At 45.6% G+C, this 24,416-nt stretch overlaps 1 protein-coding gene across 2 annotated transcripts in view; it reads right to left on the bottom strand.

Annotated features, from left to right (window-relative positions):
* Positions 1–24,416, bottom strand: part of ABCC9 (ATP binding cassette subfamily C member 9) — a 976,112-nt gene that overhangs the window by 506,693 nt on the left and 445,003 nt on the right. For both annotated transcript variants that reach the window (XM_029600177.1, XM_029600176.1), the window contains exon 19: positions 9,605–9,689. In XM_029600177.1, the coding sequence (XP_029456037.1) occupies positions 9,605–9,689 (85 nt within the window). The remainder of the gene's footprint in view (positions 1–9,604; positions 9,690–24,416) is intronic.

Genomic DNA, 24,416 nt, shown 5'->3' with positions numbered 1-24,416 from the left:
TATATGGACACAATTATTTGTTGAAGACATTAAATTTTAAGTTGCAACATTTTTTTTACTGTGTGCTTTAAGAAAATACTTTTTTCCTATTGTATTTTTTGGTGGTTAAAGAGCAATAAAAGTATAGAATATTTGTCTGATAAAACTTGAACTCTCCCAATTGTATAGTATTTAATTCGGAATAAAATTTATGGAGAGGGCAGTTTTGAAACTCTACAAAGTACCTATTGGACTACAAGCTCATTGAAAAATCAGGCCTGCGTGCACACTGCATGGGAGACCATACAAAATGCATAACTTAAAGTATATATGGCAATTCACAAATGCAATTCAGTGTGCACTTGATTCTGCTAACATTTCCCAGTTCCTTTATTGTACAGGTAAAGATATGCATGCTGTTAACAGCCCACATACGTTTGCTATACTTACAATAGAAGAGTTAATAATATGAACATAATTTTATACAAATAAACACATTTGCCAATGTGAAATGCTCTGGTTATTGCACCATTAATATTTTGAAGGTCAAGTCTAGTAGCAGAAAAATTGATCTTTGCATTTGTATTCTTTGGGAGATGCATAGAAAAGATTCCTTTACTTCCTTGACCCTCAATTTTCCAACTAGAAATGCTATTAAGTGACTGGTCTAATGGCTCTCTATTCATTTTGGAGACTTGAATTTGGATTTTTGATTTAATTATTTGCCTTTCCAATCCAGAGCTTAAGTCAAGTTACAGTAGGGCTTACAGTCTAGGGTCAATATTCAAAGGTGTCTATTTGGCTAAGGAAGGACTTTACTGGCTAGATACAAAGTCTTTCAAAATTATCTGACAACTTCCTAAATTTAGCTGGTGATTAAATTAGGTGACTAAATTTAGTTGGGTGCAATCTGGATGAGCCTAGGGTAGAGTTAGGGCCTGGGCCAGAAAGTTAGATGGCAAGCATTCATTTCCAACACTAGCCACCCAAGTTAGCCAGGCAAATTAAGTCACTGTAATACTGGTCCTAAATTTGGCCATCTATTCTCCTTCTGGCTGTTATATAAAAAAAAAATAAATACTCCACAGATCCTAAGCCATTTCCCTCCTCCAGCTCTTTAAAATATTTTTTTAAATAGTTCCTTTATGGACATGAATGGAGAGAATCCCCCAACTGTCCTTTTTCAGAAGGAGAGAACCCCTGCCAAAGACTCTTTTGACTGCAGCTGTTGCGATTCCTCCCGTGGCCAGAGCCACAGGAGACTTCTTACCTGCCCGACCGATGCCGATCTCTCCCGCGGCCCGGAGGCCGCCGTTGTGCCAGCGCAGCAGGAGCCGCGCCAGGGCTCTCTAAGGGCACGGAGCCACGCTGGTCTTCTCTGCAGCCCGGTGGCCGCCATCTTCCCGCAGGCCTGGAGGCCTGGTCTTCTGCGGCAGGATGCCGCCATCACCGTTTCCATGCAGCTGGAGAGCCGCTGACTTCATTGTCCTCTTCTGTGGCCGGAAGCCACTCCGGAGCTCCTCTTCGCGGTCCGGAGGGCACCACCGATGTTTCCTGGCAGCTTGAGCTGTCTCCGGATCTTCTCTTTGTGGCAGGAAGCTGCCTCCAAAGCTGCCTCCCACGTTGGGGCCTGCTTGCGGCCCTTCTCCTGCTTCAGCTTCTTCAGTCTCTCAGCAGGGTCGCTGTCCAGGGTCCTGCACCTTCTTAGCCATGGGGCCGCGCCTTCTTCACTGATTTAAAGGGCCAGTGAAGGAGTGGCCGCTGGTCCACCCTGATGACGTCACTTCCTGGAACTCCCTCTTCTGGCTACAAAAGGGCTCTTCAACCAGTCCTTCCTTGCCTTCGCAAGGAGCAAGTTCCTCCCTGGAGCTAGTCCTCCTGGAGCTGGTCTTCACTTGGACTTCCTGCTCTCCGCTCCTGCTGGCATTCCTGTATCTTCATTGAAGCTCCCTCATCTTCATCTTTCCGTGGTCTCTTGTCTCATCAAGCCTCTGTTCCAGATGTTTCTGATGATCTGTTCCAGCCTTGATGTCTTTGTCCACATTCCAGATGTTCTCCATTGCCCAGATATCCTCAGCTCTGTTCTGACCTGTCCCTCGTGGTCTGTGACCAGCCCACCTGGGATGAGTAGGGTGTGTAGAGGCTCAGTGGTCCGCGACCACTCCCGCTGGGATGTGTAGGGTGCTGGTGGTCTTTCCATCTGTCGAGAAGGAGTCTTCTCGTCCCTCGTCAGACCTTTACTTTGTTCCTGATGTCTGTAAGCCTGATGTCTATCCTTCCCTGGGCAGACCCCGCTCTTCAGTGTGGTCCGAGACCAGCCTGGCTGGGCTGTGTAGGGTGCCTGAGGGACCTTGCTCGCTGTCCTCCTTCTTCCTGTTCCTGGACCTCCTGAGGGGCTGTCGTTCATCCTCCTCTCTGTGCTGCTCTTCACCGAGGGTCCGTGAGTGGCAGAGGCCCTGCACTCTCTTTAGAGCTCTGGACTTTTAATTCATGATATTAACTTGCCTTGCCTTGCCATGCCATGCCTTGTCATGCCATGCCTTGACTTGCCATGCCTTGCCTCGCCTGAGGCTTTGTCTTCCTCAACGCCTGAGTCTTCGTCTTCCTCCACGCCTGAGTCTTCGTCTTCCTCAATGCCTGAGTCTTCGTCTTCCTCATCGCCTGAGTCTTCATCGTATGTGAGATGTCTCCGTCCATCCTTGACCTCTGTCCAGCCTGCCACCCTTGCCGTTACCCAGCAGCAGTTCCGAAAGGGCTTGGAGTGGTCAGAGGACCACTCAGAGATCACCATTGCGTTGATGGTCTCACTGGGGCGTGCAGGTCCGATGGAGGGTCAGGGCCTCCAGATTTCTCCTGTCTACCCAGAAAGGGCTCGTCTCACCACAGGAGTACATATCTCGTCCCGCACTGGGGAGCGCCCCATAGCACTCATTCCCATTGCAGTGCAACTGTAGGAAGGGAAGGTGGGAGGAAACAAGAGGCTTCCTACTGCAGCTGGTATAATTTTTACATTATAAGAAGGATAGAGGGTAGGAAAAAAGGAAGCCACTGCCATATGGGACTATTTTCACATTTTAAAGGTAGAGGGTGAGATGGAAAGGTGATGCAGCCTGAGGACATTTTTAAAAATATAATTTTAAGAGTGGAGGGAGGGAGGGAAAGGTTTGGGAAGCCCCTAAGTCTATTTTTAGAATATTTTTATTCTTAGATGAAAGGAGATCATTTTTTAAGAAAACCTAGCCATTTTATGCCTGATTTTCTGCATTACCTGGCTAAGTTTAGCCAGGGAAAACAGCTACAAGAAATCTAGCTGGTCAAATTTTGATCAGCTAGACAAAGATTCAGCTGAAAATCTTGCCAGCTAGTTTCTGAATATTCTTTTCAAGATAACTAACTGAAATTAGCCAGTTTTCTTATCTGGTCAAAAGCTATTTGAAAACCGAACCCTAAGTTTGTACCTGAGGCAAAAGAGGGTGAAAGACTTGCTCAAATTCACAAGAAACATCAGTTTGGAGAAATGGAATTTGAACTCTGTATCCTGTCTAAAATCTGTCCCACAGCCAATCCCCCAAAGACATGCTACATTTTAAAACTTAAAATTTGGAAACCCTAATCCTGCTTCATCTCTCAGAGCTCTAAGTTTTGGAAATGATATCCTGGCCCTCTTCCTCTTTCAAATATAATTTGAACTGAATTGGTACAATAATTTATAATCTTTATGCAATAAATGCACCAGAAGCATATGCAATATGTAAAGAATGGGGAATGGGGACTTTTCTTATAAGTATATCCCTAGTAAGTGCAAGCGCTCAATTTAAGAAGTTTCAGCTGAGGGGAAAGATATATAAAGGAATATACAGGATAAAACCCCAAAACAACTTAAAGGACTGAATCCAGAGATCTGGCCTAGTCCATCTTAAGCCTAAAACAGCAGGGAATCCTGGTCTGGATGGAGATCCCTAGGAAGATATATAAATAGCCAGACCCAGGAGGGAACAGAAGGCCCAGAGAAGAAAAGACAGCCTAAGGAAAGAAGTCATAATTGAACTGTAAGTTGCAATACCACCTTTGTATTGCTAAACTGTGAAGAATAGTAGAGTTGCTTTTGTTTGTTTTCTTGTCACTATTAAAGAAGTTTATATAAGATTTCTGCTAGAGTCCAACCTGGATCGGTCTTCTGGTTACTCTAAGAACGCTCACAGTGCCACATGCAGCAAGTGTGCCAAGTATCAGATTGCCAGGATAAGCCCAAAAGTTGGTAAGTACCATAAGGGAAGGGAAATTGGTAAGTACTTTGAAGACAGGAGAGAGGAACCTCCACCCAATATGGATCATAAGTGGCTTGCAGCAGCAGAAGTGGTGCTGATGATTACATCACAAACCAGACAATGCAGCAAGAAGAGTGAATCTGCATAGCAAGCAGAGTTAGAATATTTTGCACATTTTGGCTACTGGCTGTACAATACTACAACCAGTAAGTCAGTGTGTATGCCAAAAATTCACACAATATGGGGTAGATTTTAAAAGGTGTGCACGGGAGAAGATTTGTTCGCGCAACCCGGCGTGAACAAATCTACTCCCGATTTTATAACATGTTATAAAATACAGGGTCGGCGCACGCAAGGCTGCACAAAATCAGCAGCCTGCGTGCGCCAAGCCACGTAGCCATCCTCCATTCCCTCCGAGGCCGCTCCGAAATCGTGAACATTGTGAGTTTCCTTTCCAGTTGCATATAGGAACCGGTACTCGCTCCTCAAGGGCCCATGTTCCTAGAACTCTGAAGACTCTCTTCTGTCTAAGACACTATCGCAGGTACAGAGATCGTGAGTTATTACAGATTGCAGATAGGAACCGGTACTCACTCCTCGAGGGCCTAAATTCCTAAAACCTTATGAAGACCCCCTTCTATTTCAGAAGCTATTTCATACACAGATATTGTGAGTTCTTATTACAGTCTGCCTAGAAACCATTACAGAGATAATTAACTGTGAGTTACCATTGCTCTCTCAGAGCTGTTCCTGGAACCAGGTACTCGCTCTTCAAGGGCCTAACTCTCTCCAGCTACTGAGCTTTATTAATATCTATGTGAGTGTATCATCTACTTCTGGTTATGTATCCAGCATACCCTGTCTACTCACTATCTATGAGTCTCTCTCTACAGCTCAGCAAACCCGGAGATTGCAGTTCCAGGATCTGAGGGACTTCAGCCCTGCCGGGCACATCAGCTCACTACTGCCACCTCTGGTGTTTCTACTACCTGTCTAATAAAGAACTATCTGTGTCTGTCTCCATACTCCAGCCTAGTCAGTGGTCCCTCTCTTAATATCCTCTTGAGGGCGCTGTCATCTGCCATCGACCCAAGGATTCACCATTCTACATTAGAGTGCTCATCTCTCACACTCCAAAGCTGAGTACAACAAACTGCTACCTTGTAGTCTACCCTCAACTGTTTCTAACATCTTCTTCCTCAGGAACTGTATTATAACCAATTGCTACTTCTTAGCAGGAACCATACAGAGGGCCTACATCTCCCTCCAGGGAGACTCTTGTATATCAGGTTGCCACTCTGTGTGGAGATTCATAACAGATACTATTTCCTCCTCTCTGGAAGAACAGATCTTAGATGGTTGCTGACCTCTCCTCTCTGGGGAGCAACTGCATAGCAGCTTCTATTACAGATTGCTACACAGCAGCCCTAACCTATAACAGACTGTTAACTCCTAGCAGACACTAACAGATTGATAATTCCGCCTCCTGGCGGGGTAAGCCATAACAGATTGCTAACCCCTCTCTTCTACAGGAGTCAGATTGCAACAGGTTGCTAACTCCGCCCTCCTGGCGGGGTGATCGCTAACAAAAGTGTCAAAACCGTACCCTTAGTGGCAGGTGTTCCCCAAGACACCATGAGAGAGCAAAGAAAGGCCGGTCAGTAACAGCGGCAGACTTAGACAGTAAGATGTAGAGCCAGGAAAGAGGAGAGATGAGAGGAGAAACTTGTAATTTTCTTTAATATATTGTCCCCGAAAAGATAAACAACTTAGTATAAACAAGAGAGAAGCAGAAAAAGTGCAACTTCAAAGGTTAAAAGCATACAACAGGTGTGGACACTGTTTAAAAATACAATCTTAGAAGCGCTGTCCAGATGTATTCCACGCATTACGAAAGGTAGAAGGAAGGCAAAATGATTACCGGCATGGTTAAAAGGCGAGGTAAAAGAGGCTATTTTTGCCAAAAAAATCCTTCAAAAATTTGAAGAAGGATCTATCTGATGAAAATAGGAAAAAGCATACGCATTGTCAAGTTAAGTGTAAAACAATGATAAGGCAGGCTAAGAGACAATTTGAAATGAAATTAGCTGTAAAGGCAAAAAGTCATAAGAAAACTGTTTAAAATATATCCAAAGCAAGAAAAATCTGAAGGAGTCGGTTGGACCGTTAGATGACCGAGGGGTTAAAGGGGGCTCTTAGGGAAGATAAGGCCATTGCAGAAAGACTAAATGAATTCTTTGCTTCTGTGTTTACTAATGAGGATGTTGGGGAGATACAGGATCTGGAGATGGTTTTCAAGGGTGATAAGTCAGATGAACTGAACCAAATCACTGTGAACCTGGAAGATGTAATAGACCAGATTGACAAACTAAAGAGTAGCAAATCACCTGGACCAGATAGTATGCATCCCAGGGTTCTGAAGGAACTAAAAAATGACATTTCAGATCTATTTGTTAAAATTTGTAACCTAATATTAAAATCATCCATTGTACCTGAAGACTGGAGGGGTGGCTAATGTAACCCTAATATTTAAAAAAGACTCCAGGGGTGATCTTAGAAACTGAGGACCAGTGAGATTGACCAGTGCTGGGAAAAATAGTGGAAACTATTCTAAAGATCAAAATCACAGAGCATATGGAAAGACATGGTTTGATGGAATACAGTCAGCAAGGATTTTACCAAGGGAAGTCTTACCTCACAAATCTGTTTCATTTTTTTGAAGGGCTTAATAAACAGGTGGATAAAGGTGAACTGGTAGACATAGTATATTTGGATTTTCAGAAGGTGTTTGACAAAGTCTCTCATAAGAGGCTTCTAAGAAAATTATAAAGTCATGGGATAGGAGGCGATGTTTCTTCATGGATTACAAACTGGTTAAAAGACAGGAAACAGAGAGTAGGATTAAATGGTCAATTTTCTCAGTGGAAAAGGGTAAACAGTGGAGTGTCTCAGGGATCTATACTTGGACTGCTGCTTTTCAATATATTTATAAATGATCTGGAAAGGAATATGACGAGTGAGGTAATCAAATTTGCAGATGATACAACATTATTCAGAGTAGTTAAATCACAAGTGGATTGTGATAAATTGCAGTAGAACCTTACGAGACTAGAAGATTGGGCATCCAAATGGCAGATGAAATTAAATGTGGACAAGTGCAAGGTGTTGCATATAGGGAAAAATAACCCATGCTGTAGTTACATGATGTTAGGTTCCATATTAGGAGTTACCATCCAGGAAAAAGATTTAGGCATCATAGTGGATAAAACATTGAAATTGTTGGCTCAATGTGCTGCAGCAGTCAAAAAGGCAAACAGAATGTTAGGAATTATTAGGAAAGGAATGGTGACTTTGAGTACTGTGTACAATTCTGGTCGCCACATCTCAAAAAAGATATAGTTGCACCAGAGAAGGTTGACCAAAATGATAAAAGGGATGGAACAGCTCCCTATGAGGAAAGGCTAAAGAGGTTAGGGCTGTCCAGCTTGGAGAAGAGACAGCTGAGGGGAGATATGATAGAGGTCTTTAAAATCATGAGAGGTCTAGAACGGGTAGATGTGAATCAATAATTTACTCTTTCAGATAACAGAACAATTAAGCTTTGGAATTTGTTGCCAGAGGATGTGGTTAGTGCAGTTAGTATAGCTGTGTTTAAAAAAGGTTTGGATAGGTTCTTGGAGAAGAAGTCCATTAACTGTTATTGATCTGGTCTACTTGGGTTATAGCCACTGCTAATGCTGGCAGCAGTATCTTGGGATCTACTTATTGTTTGGTTACTTGCCAGGTACTTGTAGCCTGGATTGGCGACTGTTGGACACAGGATGCTGGGCTTGATGGACCCTTGGTCTGACCCAGTATGACAATTTCTTTTGTTCTTAAATGGGAGAACTAGGCTGGGATCCTAAAAGATACAACAAAAATCAGTAAGGTAAAGAACCAGAAAAGAGGTGGGGATGGAAGAGAAACTGTGGTTCCCTTTTCTTTTTTATATTTTATTTTGGGGACAAAACATCCCATTCTAACCAAGAAAAAAAGAGTAAGATAGGAGGCTGGGATGATCCAAGCAATAAACATGGAGGCATCAAAACCTTGAAGGTGCAGCAACAGAGGCTAGTGGTTTGCAGGCCCAAAAATTGTGTTGGTTTTTTTTTGGTTTGTTTTTTTTGGAGGTTTATTTTAATCTGAAAATAATGTTCTTTAATGTTTATTTTGTTTTGGTATATTTAGTGAAATGAAATAACACATAAACCCCGCCCCCCCCCCCCCCCCAAAAAAAAAAACCAAAAAAACTGAAATGCTAGGAAGCCAGGAACCCTCCTGCCCCACAAATGCTGCTGGGGCTGGGAACTACCTCATCCCAAATTACCCCAGTTGTCTCCTGCAGAGTAGAAGGGGGAGTAGGGATGCCCACTTGCCTCCTGCTCCCTCAGTTTTCTGTACAAATCAGTGCTGGTTAGCCCTGAGACTGTCGTCATAATGATATCAACCAGAAATGGTGTTTGGTCCAGCTGATGACATTTTCTTGTACAGTAGTATGCTTGTACATCCAGCCCTGAGACCTGTGCCATTTTGAAGACAGCATTGATAGGGCATGAGGCAAGTGGGAATTCCTCTTGTTCCTTGTACTTTATTAGTGGAGCCCATGGGACAGGTAAGTTAAAGTAAACCTGATTTCTGTTGAATTCCATTCAAGCCTGCTGGATATGTTTCTCTCCTATGGTTCCTGGCTGATGAAGACTGCTTTCAGTATGTTCTAATTGGTTGTAAGTAACTGTGTAAGAGAGACCACCATACCACCTAGGGCCTCAGAGGCTTGGACCTCCTCCCCCAGGACCCAGGTTAACCTCGGCACCCATGGTTGAAGTCTGGTGTTACTGAACAGTGTAAAAAATCTGGGAGTGAAATTGTGGCCCTGGAACTTTGCTGTAGCCTCTGCATTAGGGATGCCCAAACAAAGAAGGGGCGATATTTGAATACAGAGAGGGCAAGTAACTTGTTTAAGTTCACCTAATGAGCAATGGAGAAGAAAATGGATGGATTTCCAAATATTTACCATCATAATCTAAATGCTAGGCTGTTTTGTCAAACCTTCAGTGTGCAGTCCCATTAACTCCATTTCTGATTGTTCTTTGCTATTTAACCTGGGCCATTTAAAGATTCAGGTTCTGTATAAGCATAGACCAACAACTGAACTGCATTCTCTGATTTGTCATCACCTATGCTCAAATAAATATTTTAATATTTTGTGGAATTAGAACATAGAAAACTTTTTTCCCAAATCTACAGTATTTAGAAACTTTAAAGCTTGGTCTCTGTCTCAGCTTTTTAATATGAAATATGAAATGAGTTTCCTTTACCCGTTCTCCAATCTCTGTCTGATCACCAAAAGGCAATAGGTCAATGTCAGGTTGCAGAGAACAGGCATCTGTGACTGTTTTGTACCTGAAAGGATATGGAAAATCAAAACCATTAGACTAATGTAATTAATAGGAAGTAGAAGACAATAGAATATCACCTCATAGAGCACAAAGGTAGAGTCATTGCAACTACCATCAATAAGACTAATAGAAAATTTAAAAACATTTAAATTTGTTTTTCATTTTAAATTGGAGTCTATTAGAGTCTTACAATTCTCCTTCCTTTCACAAGAAAACATAAGAATTATAATCTAAAGCAATATATTGAATTATTAACTGTGCGCCGCCTCTTCCCCCTCCTCCCCCCACCACTGACATCACTGCAGGGATGCCCATCCCTGGCAGGCTTCTGCTAATGTGATGCTGGGGGGGCGGGGGGGGGCAGAGGAAGGAGGGCAACGGGAAGAACAACATTGGGCGCGCCACGGCCATGAACCTCCCTTCTTTCCCGCACCCGGAAGCCCTGCTCTCAGTGGTAGGCAGCAGTGGCACCCAGTTACAGGTGGGCTCTGAGCAGTGAGCACAGGGGCGCAGGCACACTCATTAAAGCTAGGCAGGAGATCTGGATGGGCTGTAAGCTCTTTCTCTGCTGTTATATTCTGTTTCTATGAAGGTCAGTCTAAAACTGCATAATTGAAGTTTACATACTTATTCTGAAATATGCAGGGCCTCTAAGCCTGAGTTCTTTTTTTTTAAAAATTGAATATTTTGCTACCCAAATTTGAGTGAATTGAGGCCTTAAGGTGATGGTAAATCCATAACAACATGATTAGCTTGGAAATGGAGTTGGGGCAGATGGCTGACTCCAACTGTGAAAATACGAAACTCAGCAGCTCCCCATTCAGAGCCAGAGGCAGTGGACATGGATGGAAGCAGTATCCTCAAGACAATTTCCCACCGCACTGAACTGTTCATAACTTTATCTGGACCTGAACATTCACCAGACCACTAATGACTCTCCTCACTCAACTGTCATGCCGGAACACTGATGACTTTCTCTTGGTTCTCTTCTGTAACCTGTGGCTGGCAAATAGCTATCCATCAGGTTTTCTTGAGAACAGCAAAACATCTGCAGTCTATTGCCATGCCAGACCACCAATGACAAGTCCTGAACCACATCAGGTGCATGCTGGACCACCAACGAAAGCTTCAGGAATCAACTCCCATGGAGAACAGGAAGACATTGGTTGTCATCTGCCATGCTGGACCACCAATGACTGTCTCTGAACTCCACTCCACTCCACTTTTTAGGACTGCATGGTAAAAGAGGTTTTATTTTCCTATAGCATTGTTGCTGCGGTATGCAGAAATGGTGGCTATGCACCTGCTCTTTCTTCCAGTGCAGACTTTTCTTCCACTTGAATAACTCGTCTCTATGCAGATGCTTCTCCCACTCGTCTCTGCCATCATTGGACCTACCACCGATGCTTGTCTCTTCGTTTCCTGTGAGTATTTAGACTCTAAATTTCCACAGCACTGTTCTTGCTGGACTTCAGGTGGGCACTGGAAGGCTTCAGATTTGCATTTCTCACTTTTTTTTTCTTTTCCCTTACTTTTCCAGGTGGGTGCTTTGTCATCTCTATGATATGCGAAAATGGTGGTTACACTCCTGCTCTTCCTTCTGGTACAGATGCTTTTTCCACTCAGATACCTCATCTTGCCATCGCTGGACCTGCCATCAACACTCACCTCTTCTTTTCCAATGAGTATTTACACTCTGACACTCCACAGCACTATTCTTACTAGTTCTCCTATGGTGCTGGATGGTTTCAGACATGCATTTCTCACTTTTTTCTTTTTTCCCTTCCTTTTGCAGGTGGGTGCATAATCGTCACTAATTGCTGAAGTATGCAGAGATGGTGGCTATGTTCCTGCTTTTCCTTCTGGTGCAGACACTTCTCGCACTTGGATGTCTCATCTCTACGCAGATGCTTCTCCCACTCAGATGCCTTGGTGGAGCCATCATTAACCTGCCACGGAATCTGTTCTCCTCCCGTGAATATTTATGCACTGACACTCTAGTGTACTATTCTTGCTGGTTCCACAGTCAGTGCTGGATTATACATCTCTAAGCATCTGGTTTGTATATTTCACTTTTGTTTTTCTTTTACCTTCTTTTTGAAGGTGGATGCATCTTCATCATCACTGGTAACACTGGGCAACAATGAAAGTGTTACTGACCTAAAAAGGTCCTAGTCTGTAGTATCTTGATGTGCTGAACACGAATATGACCATGAAAAGTTTTTATTGGCTCTCGTTTTGAAGATATTTAATATAGTTCACTTTCTCTGTTTAGTCATGTAAATTTATCCAGGACTGTAAATAAGCCTAGAATGATGTAATATTGCATCATATTGCATAATACCATCATGCACACATCATCCAGAGTTTATTACATCATTTTCTGATGCAATGCAGTTCTACTGCCATGCTGCTGCTGAGTAAGCTGACGTCAGCAGTGTACTATATGAAGCCCAGTCAGAAAGGGTGAGCATTTGAAATATTCATGCTGGCTGACTACTGCTGGACACTCCGCAGAGATGCTCCCGAACAGGTGTACAAGAGACTAGGGATGTGAATCGTTTTAGGACGATTAAAATTATCGTCCGATAATTTTAATATCGTCTTAAACCGTTATGGAACACAATACAATACAGATTCTAACGATTTATCGTTATAAATCGTTAGAATCGTGAGCCGGCACACTAAAACCCCCTAAAACCCCCCCCCGACCCTTTAAATTAAATCCCCCACCCCCCCGAACCCCCCCCCCAAATAACTTAAATAACCTGCGGGTCCAGCGGCGGTCCGGAACGGCAGCGGTCCGGAACGGGCTCCTGCTCCTGAATCTTGTCGTCTTCAGCCGGCGCCATTTTCCAAAATGGCGCCGAAAAATGGCGGCGGCCATAGACGAAAAAGATTGTACGGCAGGAGGTCCTTCCGGACCCCCGCTGGACTTTTGGCAAGTCTCGTGGGGGTCAGGAGGCCCCCCACAAGCTGGCCAAAAGTTCCTGGAGGTCCAGCGGGGGTCAGGGAGCGATTTCCCGCCGCGAATCGTTTTCGTACGGAAAATGGCGCCGGCAGGAGATCGACTGCAGGAGGTCGTTCAGCGAGGGTTCCGGCGCCTCGCTGAACGACCTCCTGCAGTCGATCTCCTGCCGGCGCCATTTTCCGTACGAAAACGATTCGCGGCGGGAAATCGCTCCCTGACCCCCGCTGGACCTCCAGGAACTTTTGGCCAGCTTGTGGGGGGCCTCCTGACCCCCATGAGACTTGCCAAAAGTCCAGCGGGGGTCCGGAAGGACCTCCTGCCGTCCAATCTTTTTCGTCTATGGCCGCCGCCATTTTTCGGCGCCATTTTGGAAAATGGCGCCGGCTGAAGACGACAAGATTCAGGAGCAGGAGCCCATTCCGGACCGCTGCCGTTCCGGACCGCCGCTGGACCCGCAGGTTATTTAAGTTATTTGGGGGGGGTTCGGGAGGGTGGGGGATTTAATTTAAAGGGTCGGGGGTGGGTTTTAGGGGGTTTTAATGTGCCGGTTTTTCGATTTTTCGATTTTTCGATTTTTAACGATTTTTCACGATATTTTACCCCCCCAAACGGCAACAATACGATTCCCTCCCCCTCCCAGCCGAAATCGATCGTTAAGACGATCGAGGACACGATTCACATCCCTACAAGAGACAAGCAAATAAATCTAAGACGTAGTCTATGACTTCATTTTTCAAACGGTATTAACCGTAGGTCTCCTACTATTGGCATACAATTCAAGATGTAATTATATTATTGCATATTACAAAAAAACTAGAGCCAATTTTGCATTTTCACAGTCACATTCATGTTTAGCACATGGAAATGTATAAGAATTGACTAATTTCATTTCAGTAACATGACTTTTGTGAAAATTTGTTGCCCAGTGTAATCTTTTCATTCTGCAGAAATGATAGTTCCTGCTTGCTCATTGCTGCTATTTTGCTGAAATAGTGGATCATTGACAACTCTTACATGCTATCTCATTTATGAATCTGTTGATTGCATTTATGGACTTTTGCTGTATATGCTACCTTTCATTCTATGCTCTATTTCTCAGGCTATAATTGTGGCTCTTGAAATGTTACTGGATTCTTACAAAATATACAATCTTGAATTTTATGCAATTGCTTTGAAGTTAATCTTTAATTTTTTACCTCTGCAATTACTTTTAAAGTGAAATAAGCAATATTAAAATGTTACTTGTGTAGTGTTTTTTTTCCCCCCTGGTAGGCAAGTATCTTTGAAAGTAACTGAGACAATGACAATGGGAGAATGTTGTCAAGAATTTCAAGCAACATTGCCCTGAAACAGCTGTTCCACAATGAAACATCTGACACATCGGCGTGTCTTTGGCATTCTTTGAGATACTGTATATCTTATAGTTCCATCGTTTGACTTCACAAAGGTCTTATAATATTGGCAATCAAGTTTTCAGAAGCTATGAACAAAAAGCCAGCATTCACTGGAAAAAGAGATAAGCCATGAAGAGATAAGTCATGTTTAAACATATAAAAGATCTGCAAATTTGTTTGAAAGACAAATATGTCCATGTTGCAATATAGAGACATTAGTTACAGAGGAAAAGATGGTCTATAGACAAAATCACTATACAATAAAATTATAAAACTAAAGAAAAAAAATTAAATTAAAAGACAAGGGAGGATGGAGTATTTTAAGATAAATGATTGATTGAAAAGCTTATATTAAAATAAGCTTGTTTCTGATGTCTTTTCCTCTGTATAGTAGGGATGTGCATTCGTTTGCAATGTATTGGCAATCCGCAACATATATGTACCTATCCGTTTTATTCGTGGGTTCATGAAATGGATCGTGATCCCCCACGAATACAAACATATCATATGTTCCATTCTTTTGGCTCGCAGTGATTTCTTAGCAGCCATTTGAAATAGGAGAAGGCCATGGGGGGAGTATCCATAGCAAAAACCAGCCCTTTCCTGTGAGTCATAAGTGACCTCACAGCCCTGTCATAGAGTGGGTCAGACAGATTGGCAAGGAGACCAGAATGCAACCTATCAGAGCTAAGCATTTCTCTAATGCGGCCAATTGACGCTCTCACTCAGTGCTCTGTGGCGCTATTCCTGATGATGCAGCACTATTTATACAGTAAGTACGCGGTGTGCCACGCACTTTCTTGGCAGGGATGGTGTGGGGAGGTGGCTGAACGTCTGAAATCTGTATTCAGTTGCTAGCTACTGTGATAGAATTTTCCATTGGAAAAGATATTTGTTCGATTTGGTTGCAGTGCTGCCGCTAGCTAGGCATACTATTTTTTGATCACACTTTGTTTTCTTGGTCTGGTACAGCAGTGCTCTTTTAAGCCAAGGAGGCAAGGCACTGCCTGCTCGTGGCGATCTGTGGGCAGTTTTCCAGACTCACGTATATTGGTCCAGCATTGCTCTTTTAAGCCAAGGAGGCAGTGCAGGGGGGTCTGTGGGCAGTTTTCCAGACTCACCTGTTATGGTCACCGGCTTCAGCGGTCCGTGGCCGGGACCGACCATCATGGCCACCGATCGCAGCAGACCGCAATTGGGGCAAATGCCTACCCGCGGGGTCCGTCAATCCCCCAGGCTCCGGCAGGCTCAGGCAGTTCTCCCCTGCACTTCCTTCTCAGCCGTTGCCGCTGATGGCATCTGGCAGCATGGCTCCTCGTCGGCTGGGCTGGCTCTGCCCCCCTCGGGGGATGACTAGGGTCGCGCATGCGGCTGGCTGCCAAATTTAAAGGAACCACGACAGGAAGTGGTCGTGGTTCCTCCTCTGGACTCTCTCCTTTTTCTAGGTATTTAAGGCAAGGTCTGCTCCTCAGACCTTAACTTGATATTGAGGCTTGTGAGGTGGTTGCTTGTGCTCCGTGCCCTGGTTTCGTTCCTCGCCCTGCTCCGGATTCTTCTTTACTGCTTCCTTGGCTTGGATCTTTGGGCTGGTTGCGGTGTTTCCCTGGTTTTGACCCTGGACTGGCTTCGGACCTTTTTCCTGATTTTCTCCTGGACTGGCTTTGGACCTTTCTCCTGATTCGCTCCTGGTCTGGCTTTGGACCATTCTCCTGTCTTGCTTCTGGACCGGCTTACGACCCTTCTTTGGACTTCGACCTTGGAACCGGCTCTTGACTATTCTTTGACCTACGCTCCTCTACTACCTGCTGGAGGTGTCAGCCATCCGGAATCCATGACCTGCAGGAGGTGCCTGCATCCGGACCTACCTTCAGTCTTCAGTGAGTCTCCTAATCCCAGTGGCCAGGTTCCTATGGGCTCCTCCTGGGGGAACCACGAACTTCCAGGGTGAAGTCTTCAGTCTACTACCGTATCTTCAAGCCTTGCCCTCTGATGGTAGGGACCAGAGAGGGTTGATTCTCTCTTTGGTAGCATTAACCTTACCTCGGACTAAGGGTCCACTTCCTGGTTCGTAACAGAATACCAATGCCATGGACCCGGCAGAGGCTTCAGCTCGTCAGGCCATTCCTGGACTGGCCCAGAAAGTCATGGAGCAGCAACGGATATTGGAATCTATGGCAGCCTCCCTGGAACGACTCAATGCCCATCTAGATTCTCTGGCTGCGATTCAGATAACTCCTCCACCAGTACCACTACCATCCATAATGCACGGTAATACCTGTGCTATGATTCCGTTGCCTATTCCTTCACGTTACAATGGTGAACCTTGCTTATGTCAGGGATTTCTCGACCAATGCAACATGCACTTTCATCTTCAAGCCTCCCTCTTTCCGGATGATCTTACAAAAATTACTTATATCCTGTCTCTGTTAGAGGGTAAAGCCCTGGCCTGGGCTTCTCCCTTCTGGCGACGATCAGATCCAGTCCTACAAAATCTTCCTAAATTCTTGGAACTGTTTCAAGCAGTGTTTGACGATCCAGGGAAACAGGTGGTTGCTGGTTCCCGGATTCTATAGCTTCGGCAAGGAGGGCGGCCGCTGGCTGACTATACCATTGAATTTAGGGCCCTGGCATCGGAACTCCATTGGGAGGAGGACTGTCTCTGGTCCATATTCCTGGAGGGTCTATCACCCAGAATAAAGGATGAAATGGCAGCCCAGGAGTTACCTCAATCATTGGACTCCATCGTGGACTTGGTAACCCGGATCGACTGCCGGCTACAGGAAAGAGCTCATGAGGGATCAAGCATGAGAAGACACATGGCAGGTACTATTCCTTCTCACTCAGTTCCCATCTCACGAACTGCATCTACCCCAGAAGGGACTACGGAAGAACCTATGCAATTGGGTCAGGGTCCTCTTTCTCCTGAAGAATGGCAAAGACGCCGCAAGGCAGGTCTCTGCCTATATTGTGGAGGAGCGGGTCATCTCATTGCTCGTTGCCCAATGCATCCAGGAAACTCCCAAGCTTAGGCTCCATCGGGGGAGTAACCTTAGGCATCACTTCTCCGGCTTCCATACTAACTCTGCATGTCACCCTGTGTTTTGGAGATCATCAGTTCTCTACTCTGGCTTTAGTAGATTCTGGAGCCGGTGGAAATTTTATTCTTCAAGATGTGGTTGAGCAACTACACATTCCCACTTCCTTGTGTCCAAAACCATTAATCATATCTTCCAATCATGGGGATCCCCTGCCGGGAAGGATAACTCATCATACCGTTCTGATGGAGTGCCATATTGCACCGAACCACACCGAATGTATCTCCTTCTGTATCATACAGAGAGCCATCCATCCTACAGTTCTTGGTATTCCATGGTTGCAACAGCACAACTCCAAGTTTGACTGGACATCTTTAAAACTTATCCACTGGGGTCCAGCATGCCAAGAGACCTGCACTAATGGATCAAGCTCCTCCTGTAGTTTCATCTGCACTTCCTATCTTGAGCGCCTGCCGTCACAGTATAATCAGTTTGCGGACGTTTTGTCCAAAAAGGCTGCTGACTTTTTGCCTCCACATCGAGAATTTGATTGTAGCATCAATCTGATTCCTGGCGCTACTCCGCCTCGTGGTAGGGTCTATCCGTTATCTGCCTTGGAGACCCGTGCTATGTCAGAATATATCCAAGACAACTTACAGAAAGGATTCATTAAGCGCTCTAAATCCCCAGCCGGGGCCGGCTACTTCTTTGTTGGACTAAGGGTCCACCTCCTGGTTCGTAACATCACCTATATTGGTTCAGCAGTGCTATTTTAAGCCAAATTCCCAGTAGGCCTCTTTTGTACTTACCACTTTGTTGTGTGCACACACATTACATTAGTGCACATCAAGGCACTGTGCCTGTGGGCAGGCAGTTTAGCAGACTCACTTATATTGGGACAGCGGTGGTCTGTGAAGCCAAATCCCCAGTGGGCCTCTGTTGGAAATAATTCTTCTAATTGAAATCCCTAGTAGGCAGTGACTTTAAATCCACAATGTCAGGGAAAGCTAGACGTGGTCGATTGATTGGGACTGGGAGATGAGACACCTCAAAAGGGAGTGCCAGTCCCCCATTAAAGTTAAAAAGGGACCTGTTCCAATCTAAAAACTCTGGAAGGGCAGGCAGTTCCATCTGGAAAAAAATGAAATCTAAAGATGATGCATCGCCACCACCTGTTTCTGACCCTGTAGTTTTGGAGGTGAGGGAAGGGGAAGATGAGTCATGCAAGACAAAATGGCGACACCCAAAAGCAGCAGTGCGACAGCAGTCTCGACTTAGCATTGACAATGTATCGCAGGCACTGTTTGCTTCTGATTCCGATGAAGAATCATGTGTGGGATTCTCATCAGAAATGGAAGACGGAATAGCTGACGAAGGTTTAGGAGGATCCTTTAGTCCTGTCCTAGCCTCCACTTCAGTGCTGCAGGGGAGAGATGAAACTGATGATGAAGAGGAAGAAGAGCAGTCAGCACAGGCACAGAGTATGACTGATGCCCCTGGCATTGCTTCTCAGGGTGCACCCACTACTTCAGGTCCAGTGCCAGCATCCACCCCGAAGGGATCACGAAAGACATCTGCAATCTGGAGCCACTTTAAAGTGACGGAGGAACCGCATTTTGCTTGGTGTAATTAATGTGGCAGGGCTATTAGCAGAGGCAAGCAAATGGGACATCTATCTAATTTTGGCATGACGCATCATATGAAGAGGCAACACCCAACACAGTACTGCCATCTGGGGATGGTGGCAGTACCAGTCAGGGGACCCCTTATTCCAGGCAGTGTAAAGTGGTTGAAAAGGAGCAGAGTCACCCCACGCCCTCAGCCCCTTCTAGCAGTCACATGGCAGGCCAGGAGCCCTCTGCCATGTGGCAGAAGTGACAACCCACCATGGAGGAAATGGGGTGGAGTGCGGTAACGCTATCCCAGGGTAGGACGCAGGCAGCCTCAAAAGTTGTAACCAGAGCATTGGGGAAATGATTGCCCTTGATGACCAGCCCTTACAGATAGTGGAGAATGTGGGTTTCAAGCATTTTCTGAAGGTCGTACTTCCAAATTACTAAGTCCCTCTAGAAACACATTTAGCAGAAAGGTCATCCCCAGCCTGTACAAGCAGTGTCGCAGTTGCATCCAAGCGCTGCTAGCTAAGGAACAGGGGAGTGTGCATTCCACCTGCGATATCTGGACCGAAATGAATGCTGCACACTCTTACCTCTCCCTGACAACACACTGGTGGGACCTGGCTGAATCAGGGGCAGGCAGCGGCTCTATTAGTGAACAAGTATCAGGGTGGAGGTGGGCTTTACTGCACACCCACCTGAAGGACCAGGCCCATACCACAGCCAATATTCTAGAATGCATCAGAAAGATGCTGGAGGGCTGGAAACAACACCAGTGAGACAGGAATCCTCAGGCAGGGTTCTTTGTCACAGACAATGGTGCAAACATGGTAAAGGCAAAAACCGGGGATGCCTTCAGAACATCCAATGTTTTGCACACACTCTGCACCTGGTAGTGAAGTCAGCTCTGGGGTTGGAGTCCAAGCACCAAGAGAATGAATACCTGCAGGACTTAATACACAAGTGCAGGGACACAGCAGGGCACTTCCACAGAAGTGTGAAGGTGGGGCAGGTTCTCCGACAAAAGCAGACTGATTTGGACATACCTCACAAGCGTCTCATTCAAGACATTGCCACCTGATGGAATTCCACCTATATGATGCTACAGAGGTTAGTGGAGCTGCAGACACCCCTTCATGAACTTTCTGGTTCAATGGACATAGGTATGAGGAATCCCCTAGGGCATCATGATTAGTTAGTCATGAGTCAGTAAAAATCCTGCAACCCTTCAAGGATGAAATGGAGGACTGAGTTCCAGACGAGCCACTTTGGCTGACATCATCCCTATAGTTAATTTCCTGGATGAAAATTTGGAGGGCTTTAAACAGGAAGAGGGAATGATAGCTGAGGTGCTGCTTTGTCTGGATGTTTTGCAGCAGCAGGTACAAGAGAGATTAAGGCCTTTAACAGAAGAGCACACATACATGCACTCCACAGTCTGTGATCCCCATGTGAAAGGGAAACTCGCCCTACAGTCCTATTGTCTCTCATTTGTGAAGGACCTGTTGTTAGCAAAGGTCCGTGATCAGGAGCGCAATAGGCAGAGACAGATTAGGCATGAAGCAGAGGAGGAAACAGCGGAGAGCACTTCAGAGAGTTATGCTAGCCCAAGCAGGAGCAGCACTCTGTCAGCCACAGCTAGTACCTCCTCCTCCACTTCAGTACGCCAAAGGCATGTTGCCCCTAAAGAATCACCTGTTCTGCTATGGGCTAGAGAGAAAGCAGCAGGCATGAGTGACTCTAAGCCCACCCAAGCAAAGGAGACACCAGCACCTCAAATGCTGTGCTTATCCGACCAGGCTTTACATCACTTAAAGGGTTTGACCTCGAATGCTCTGCCGGTATGTCCAGGCCTTATGTCCCTATGTGCACTTGACCTCGAATGCTGTTCCTGTCTATCCAGGATTTATGTCCCTACATGGGCTTGACCTCAAATGCTCTGCCTGTCCATCCAGGCTTTACGTCTCTAGAAGGGTTTGACCTCAAATGCTCGGCCTGTCCATCCAGGCCTTATGTTCCTACGTCAATGTGACCTCGAATGCTGTGCCTGTCCGTCCAGACTTTGTGTCTAGAAGGGTTTGACCTCGAATGCTCTGCCTGTCCCTCCAGGCCTTATGTCCCTACGTGGGATTGACCTCTATCCTCGATTGCTGTGCCTGTCTGTCCAGGATTTATGTCCCTATGTGGGCTTGACCCCTATCCTCGAATGCTGAGCCTGTCCGTCCAGGCTTTATGTCCCTGCGTGGGCTTGACCTCTATCCTCGAATGCTGTGCCTGTCCGTCCAAGCTTTCTGTTCCTAAAAGGGCTTGACCTCGAATGTTGTGCCTGTCCGACCAGACTTTACATCTCTACAAGGGCTTGACCTCTATCCTCGAATGCTGGGCCTGTCCGTCCAGGCTTTATAACCCTAAAAGGGCTTGACCTCGAATGCTGTGCCTGACCATCCAGGATTTACATCCCTAAAAGGGCTTGACCTCAAATGCTGTGCCTGTCCGTCCAGACTTTATGTCCCTACGTGGACTTGACCTCTATCCTCGAATGCTGTGCCTGTCCATCCAGGCTTTATGTCCCTGCGTGGGCTTGACCTCTATCCTCGAATGCTGTGCCTGTCAGTCCAGGATTTACATCTCTACAAGGGTTTGACCTCGAATACTGTGCCTGTCCGTCCAGGCATTATGACCATAAGTGGGCCTGACCTCTATCCTCGAATGCTGTGCCTGTCCGTCCAGGATTTATGTTCCTTCATGGGCCTAACCTCAATCCTCGAATGCTATGCCTGTCCGTCCAGGCCTTATGTCCCTACGTGGGCTTGACCTCTATCCTTGAATTCTGTGCCTGTCTGTCCAGGATTTATGTCCCTACGTGGGCTTGACCTCTTTCCTCGCATGCTGTGCTTGTCCGTCCAGGCTTTACATCTCGACAAGGGTTTGACCTCGAATACTGTGCCTGTCTGTCTAGGCATTATGATCATAAGTGGGCCTGACCTCTATCCTCGAATGCTGTGCCTGTCCATCCAGGATTTATTTTCCTACGTGGGCGTAACCTCAATCCTCGAATGCTGTACCTGTGCATCCAGGCCTTATCACCCTACTTGGGCCTGACCTCTATCCTCGAATGCTGTGCCTGTCCATACAAGCTTTACGTCTCTACAAGGGTTTGACCTCGAATGCTGTGCCTGTCTGTCCAGGCTTTATGTCACTGCATGGACTTGACCTCTATACTCGAATGCTGTGCCTTTCCGTCCAGGATTTATGTCCCTAAAAGGGCTTGACCTTGAATGCTGTGCCTGTCCATCCACGATTTACGTCTCTACAAGGGTTTGACCTCGAGTGCTGTGCCTGTCAGTCCAGGCCTTATGTCCCTACATGGGCTTGACCTCTATCCTCGAATGCTGTGCCTGTCCATCCAGGATTTATGTCCCTACATGGGCTTAACCTCAATCCTCGAATGCTGTGCCTGCCCATCCAGGCCTTATGTCCCTACATGGGCTTGATCTCTATCCTCGAATGATGTGCCTGTCCATCCAGGCCTTATGTCCCTATGTGGACTTGACCTCAAATGCTGTGCCTCTCCATCCAGGCTTTACATCTCTACAAGGGTTTGACCTCGAATACTGTGCCGGTCTGTCCAGGCCTTATGTCCCTACATGGGCTTGACCTCTATCCTCAAATGCTGTGCCTGTCTGTCCAGGATTTATGACCCTAAAATTGCTTGACCTTGAATGCTGTGCCTGTCCATCCAGGCTTTATGTCCCTATGTGGGCTTGACCTCTGTCCTCAAATGCTGAGTCTGTCTGTCCATGCCTTATGTCCCTACGTGTGCTTGACCTCTATCCTCAAATGTTGTGCCTGTCCATCCAGGATTTATGTCCCTACGTGGGCTTTATGTCTATCCTCGAATGCTGTGCCTGTCCATCTAGGCTTTATGTTTCTAAAAGGGCTTGACCTCGAATGCTGTACCTGTCTGACCAGGATTTACGTCTCTACAAGGGCTTGACCTCTATCCTCAAATGCTGTGCCTGTCCATCCAGGCTTTATGTCCCTAAAAGGGCTTGACCTCGAATGCTGTGCCTGTCCATCTAGGCTTTATGTCCCTAAAAGGGCTTGACCTCGAATGCTGTGCCTGTCCGTCCAGGCCTTATGTCCCTATGTGGGCTTGACCTCTATCCTCGAATGCTGTGCTTGTCCGTCCTGGCTTTATGTCCCTAAATGGGCTTGACCTCTATCTTCGAATGCTATGCCTGTCTATCCAGGCCTTATGTCCCTACATTGGCTTGACTTCTATCCTCGAATGCTGTGCTTGTCTGTCCAGGCCTTACATCCCTAAAAGGGCTCGACCTCTAATGCTGTGCCTGACCGGCCTGGAGCCCTTTCCTGCTCAAAGGAAAGGGAACTCTTCCTGGGGTAGCTGGCCAGCCTATCTCTTAGACCCGTTGACCCATGTTGAACCAGACCGCTGTTCACATGGAAACCTCTTCCACGTCAACTCACCAAACTTTGAAGGCTCGTGTTCCACTCTGGCGGAGAACCCATTCTAGGTAGCCGTTTCCTGCATAAAGGAAAGGGAACTCTCCTTGGGGCCAGCCTGTCTTGCCCCTATCAAAACCACAGGGACCAGACTACCTCCTCTCTGCCAGCTTGTCTTGCCCCTATCAACTTTCTGCCACTCTGCCTTGCTGCCATACACCAGATGACTCACTCTACTCCTTGAGGTGTTCTTGCCACTATCATGGTTCCTCAGTGTATTGTTGTTAGTCTTTCTGCTTGCTATGTTCCCCCTTCATTGTGCTGTAGGATGTTGATGCCACTTTTTTGCCACTTTGCCTGTCGTGCTGCCTTTGAGGATTCATGCATCTGTTATTGGTGCTCTCTTTTGAAGCTGTGGTGTGTTTTTGACACTCTTGCTACTGCTTTGCACCTCTGTTAAAGCATTCTTGCCACTCCTGGTACCCCTTTGCCCTTTATTTATTTATTTATTTTATTTATTTATTTAAGATTTTTATATACCTGCATTCATGACACCGTCACATCATGCCGGTTTACATATAACAGGGGTGTACAATAAACAACTGAGTAACCTATAGGTGTGGAAGGAAGCAGTTACAAATAACAAGGATGATAGAACTGGGAGAAGAGAAAATAAGGATAGGATAACATTAGATATAGATATTTACATTAGCTAAAACATTAGTTATAGATAGTCTAAGGCACTTTAAAGTGCCTTAGGCTATTCATGCCACTTTGGTGCCACTTTGCCACAGTCTAAGTACCTTGGAGCTCTTTTCTCGTTCTGATGATTGCTCCCCAGAAGTTTCATCAGAATTGATAAGAAAATTCCAATTCTGCAGCCAAAAATAGGCTGCAAATACTTCCCCCATTCACTTTAATGGGTAAACGGAAAATTAATATAACGTATCAAAGCATAGGGTTTTCCCCCTATGCAACGAATGCAACGGATACGGGTCCCGGCGAAATGAATACCGAATAGCAACGGATTTTTTCCTTCTGCACATCTCTACTGTATAGACAAAATTCATAGTATTTTCACACAATATATAATTTAAAAATGATCTTTTGAAGTTTAGAATTATTAAGGAAGCTCATTATTGTCTAAAATGGAGTCACGCCAAAGAAGAAGGAGAACTGTCAGTGAGTAAAATGGGTATTTTTATTAAAATCTCACAATTAAATTAATTACATATTACAAACATATTT

The sequence above is a fragment of the Rhinatrema bivittatum genome, chromosome 4 (genome assembly GCF_901001135.1).
Source record: "Rhinatrema bivittatum chromosome 4, aRhiBiv1.1, whole genome shotgun sequence".
In the NCBI taxonomy this organism is placed as follows: Eukaryota; Metazoa; Chordata; class Amphibia; order Gymnophiona; family Rhinatrematidae; genus Rhinatrema; species Rhinatrema bivittatum.
The sequence above is the reverse complement of the archived record's forward strand: the minus strand, read 5'-3'. Positions and strand labels throughout refer to the sequence as shown.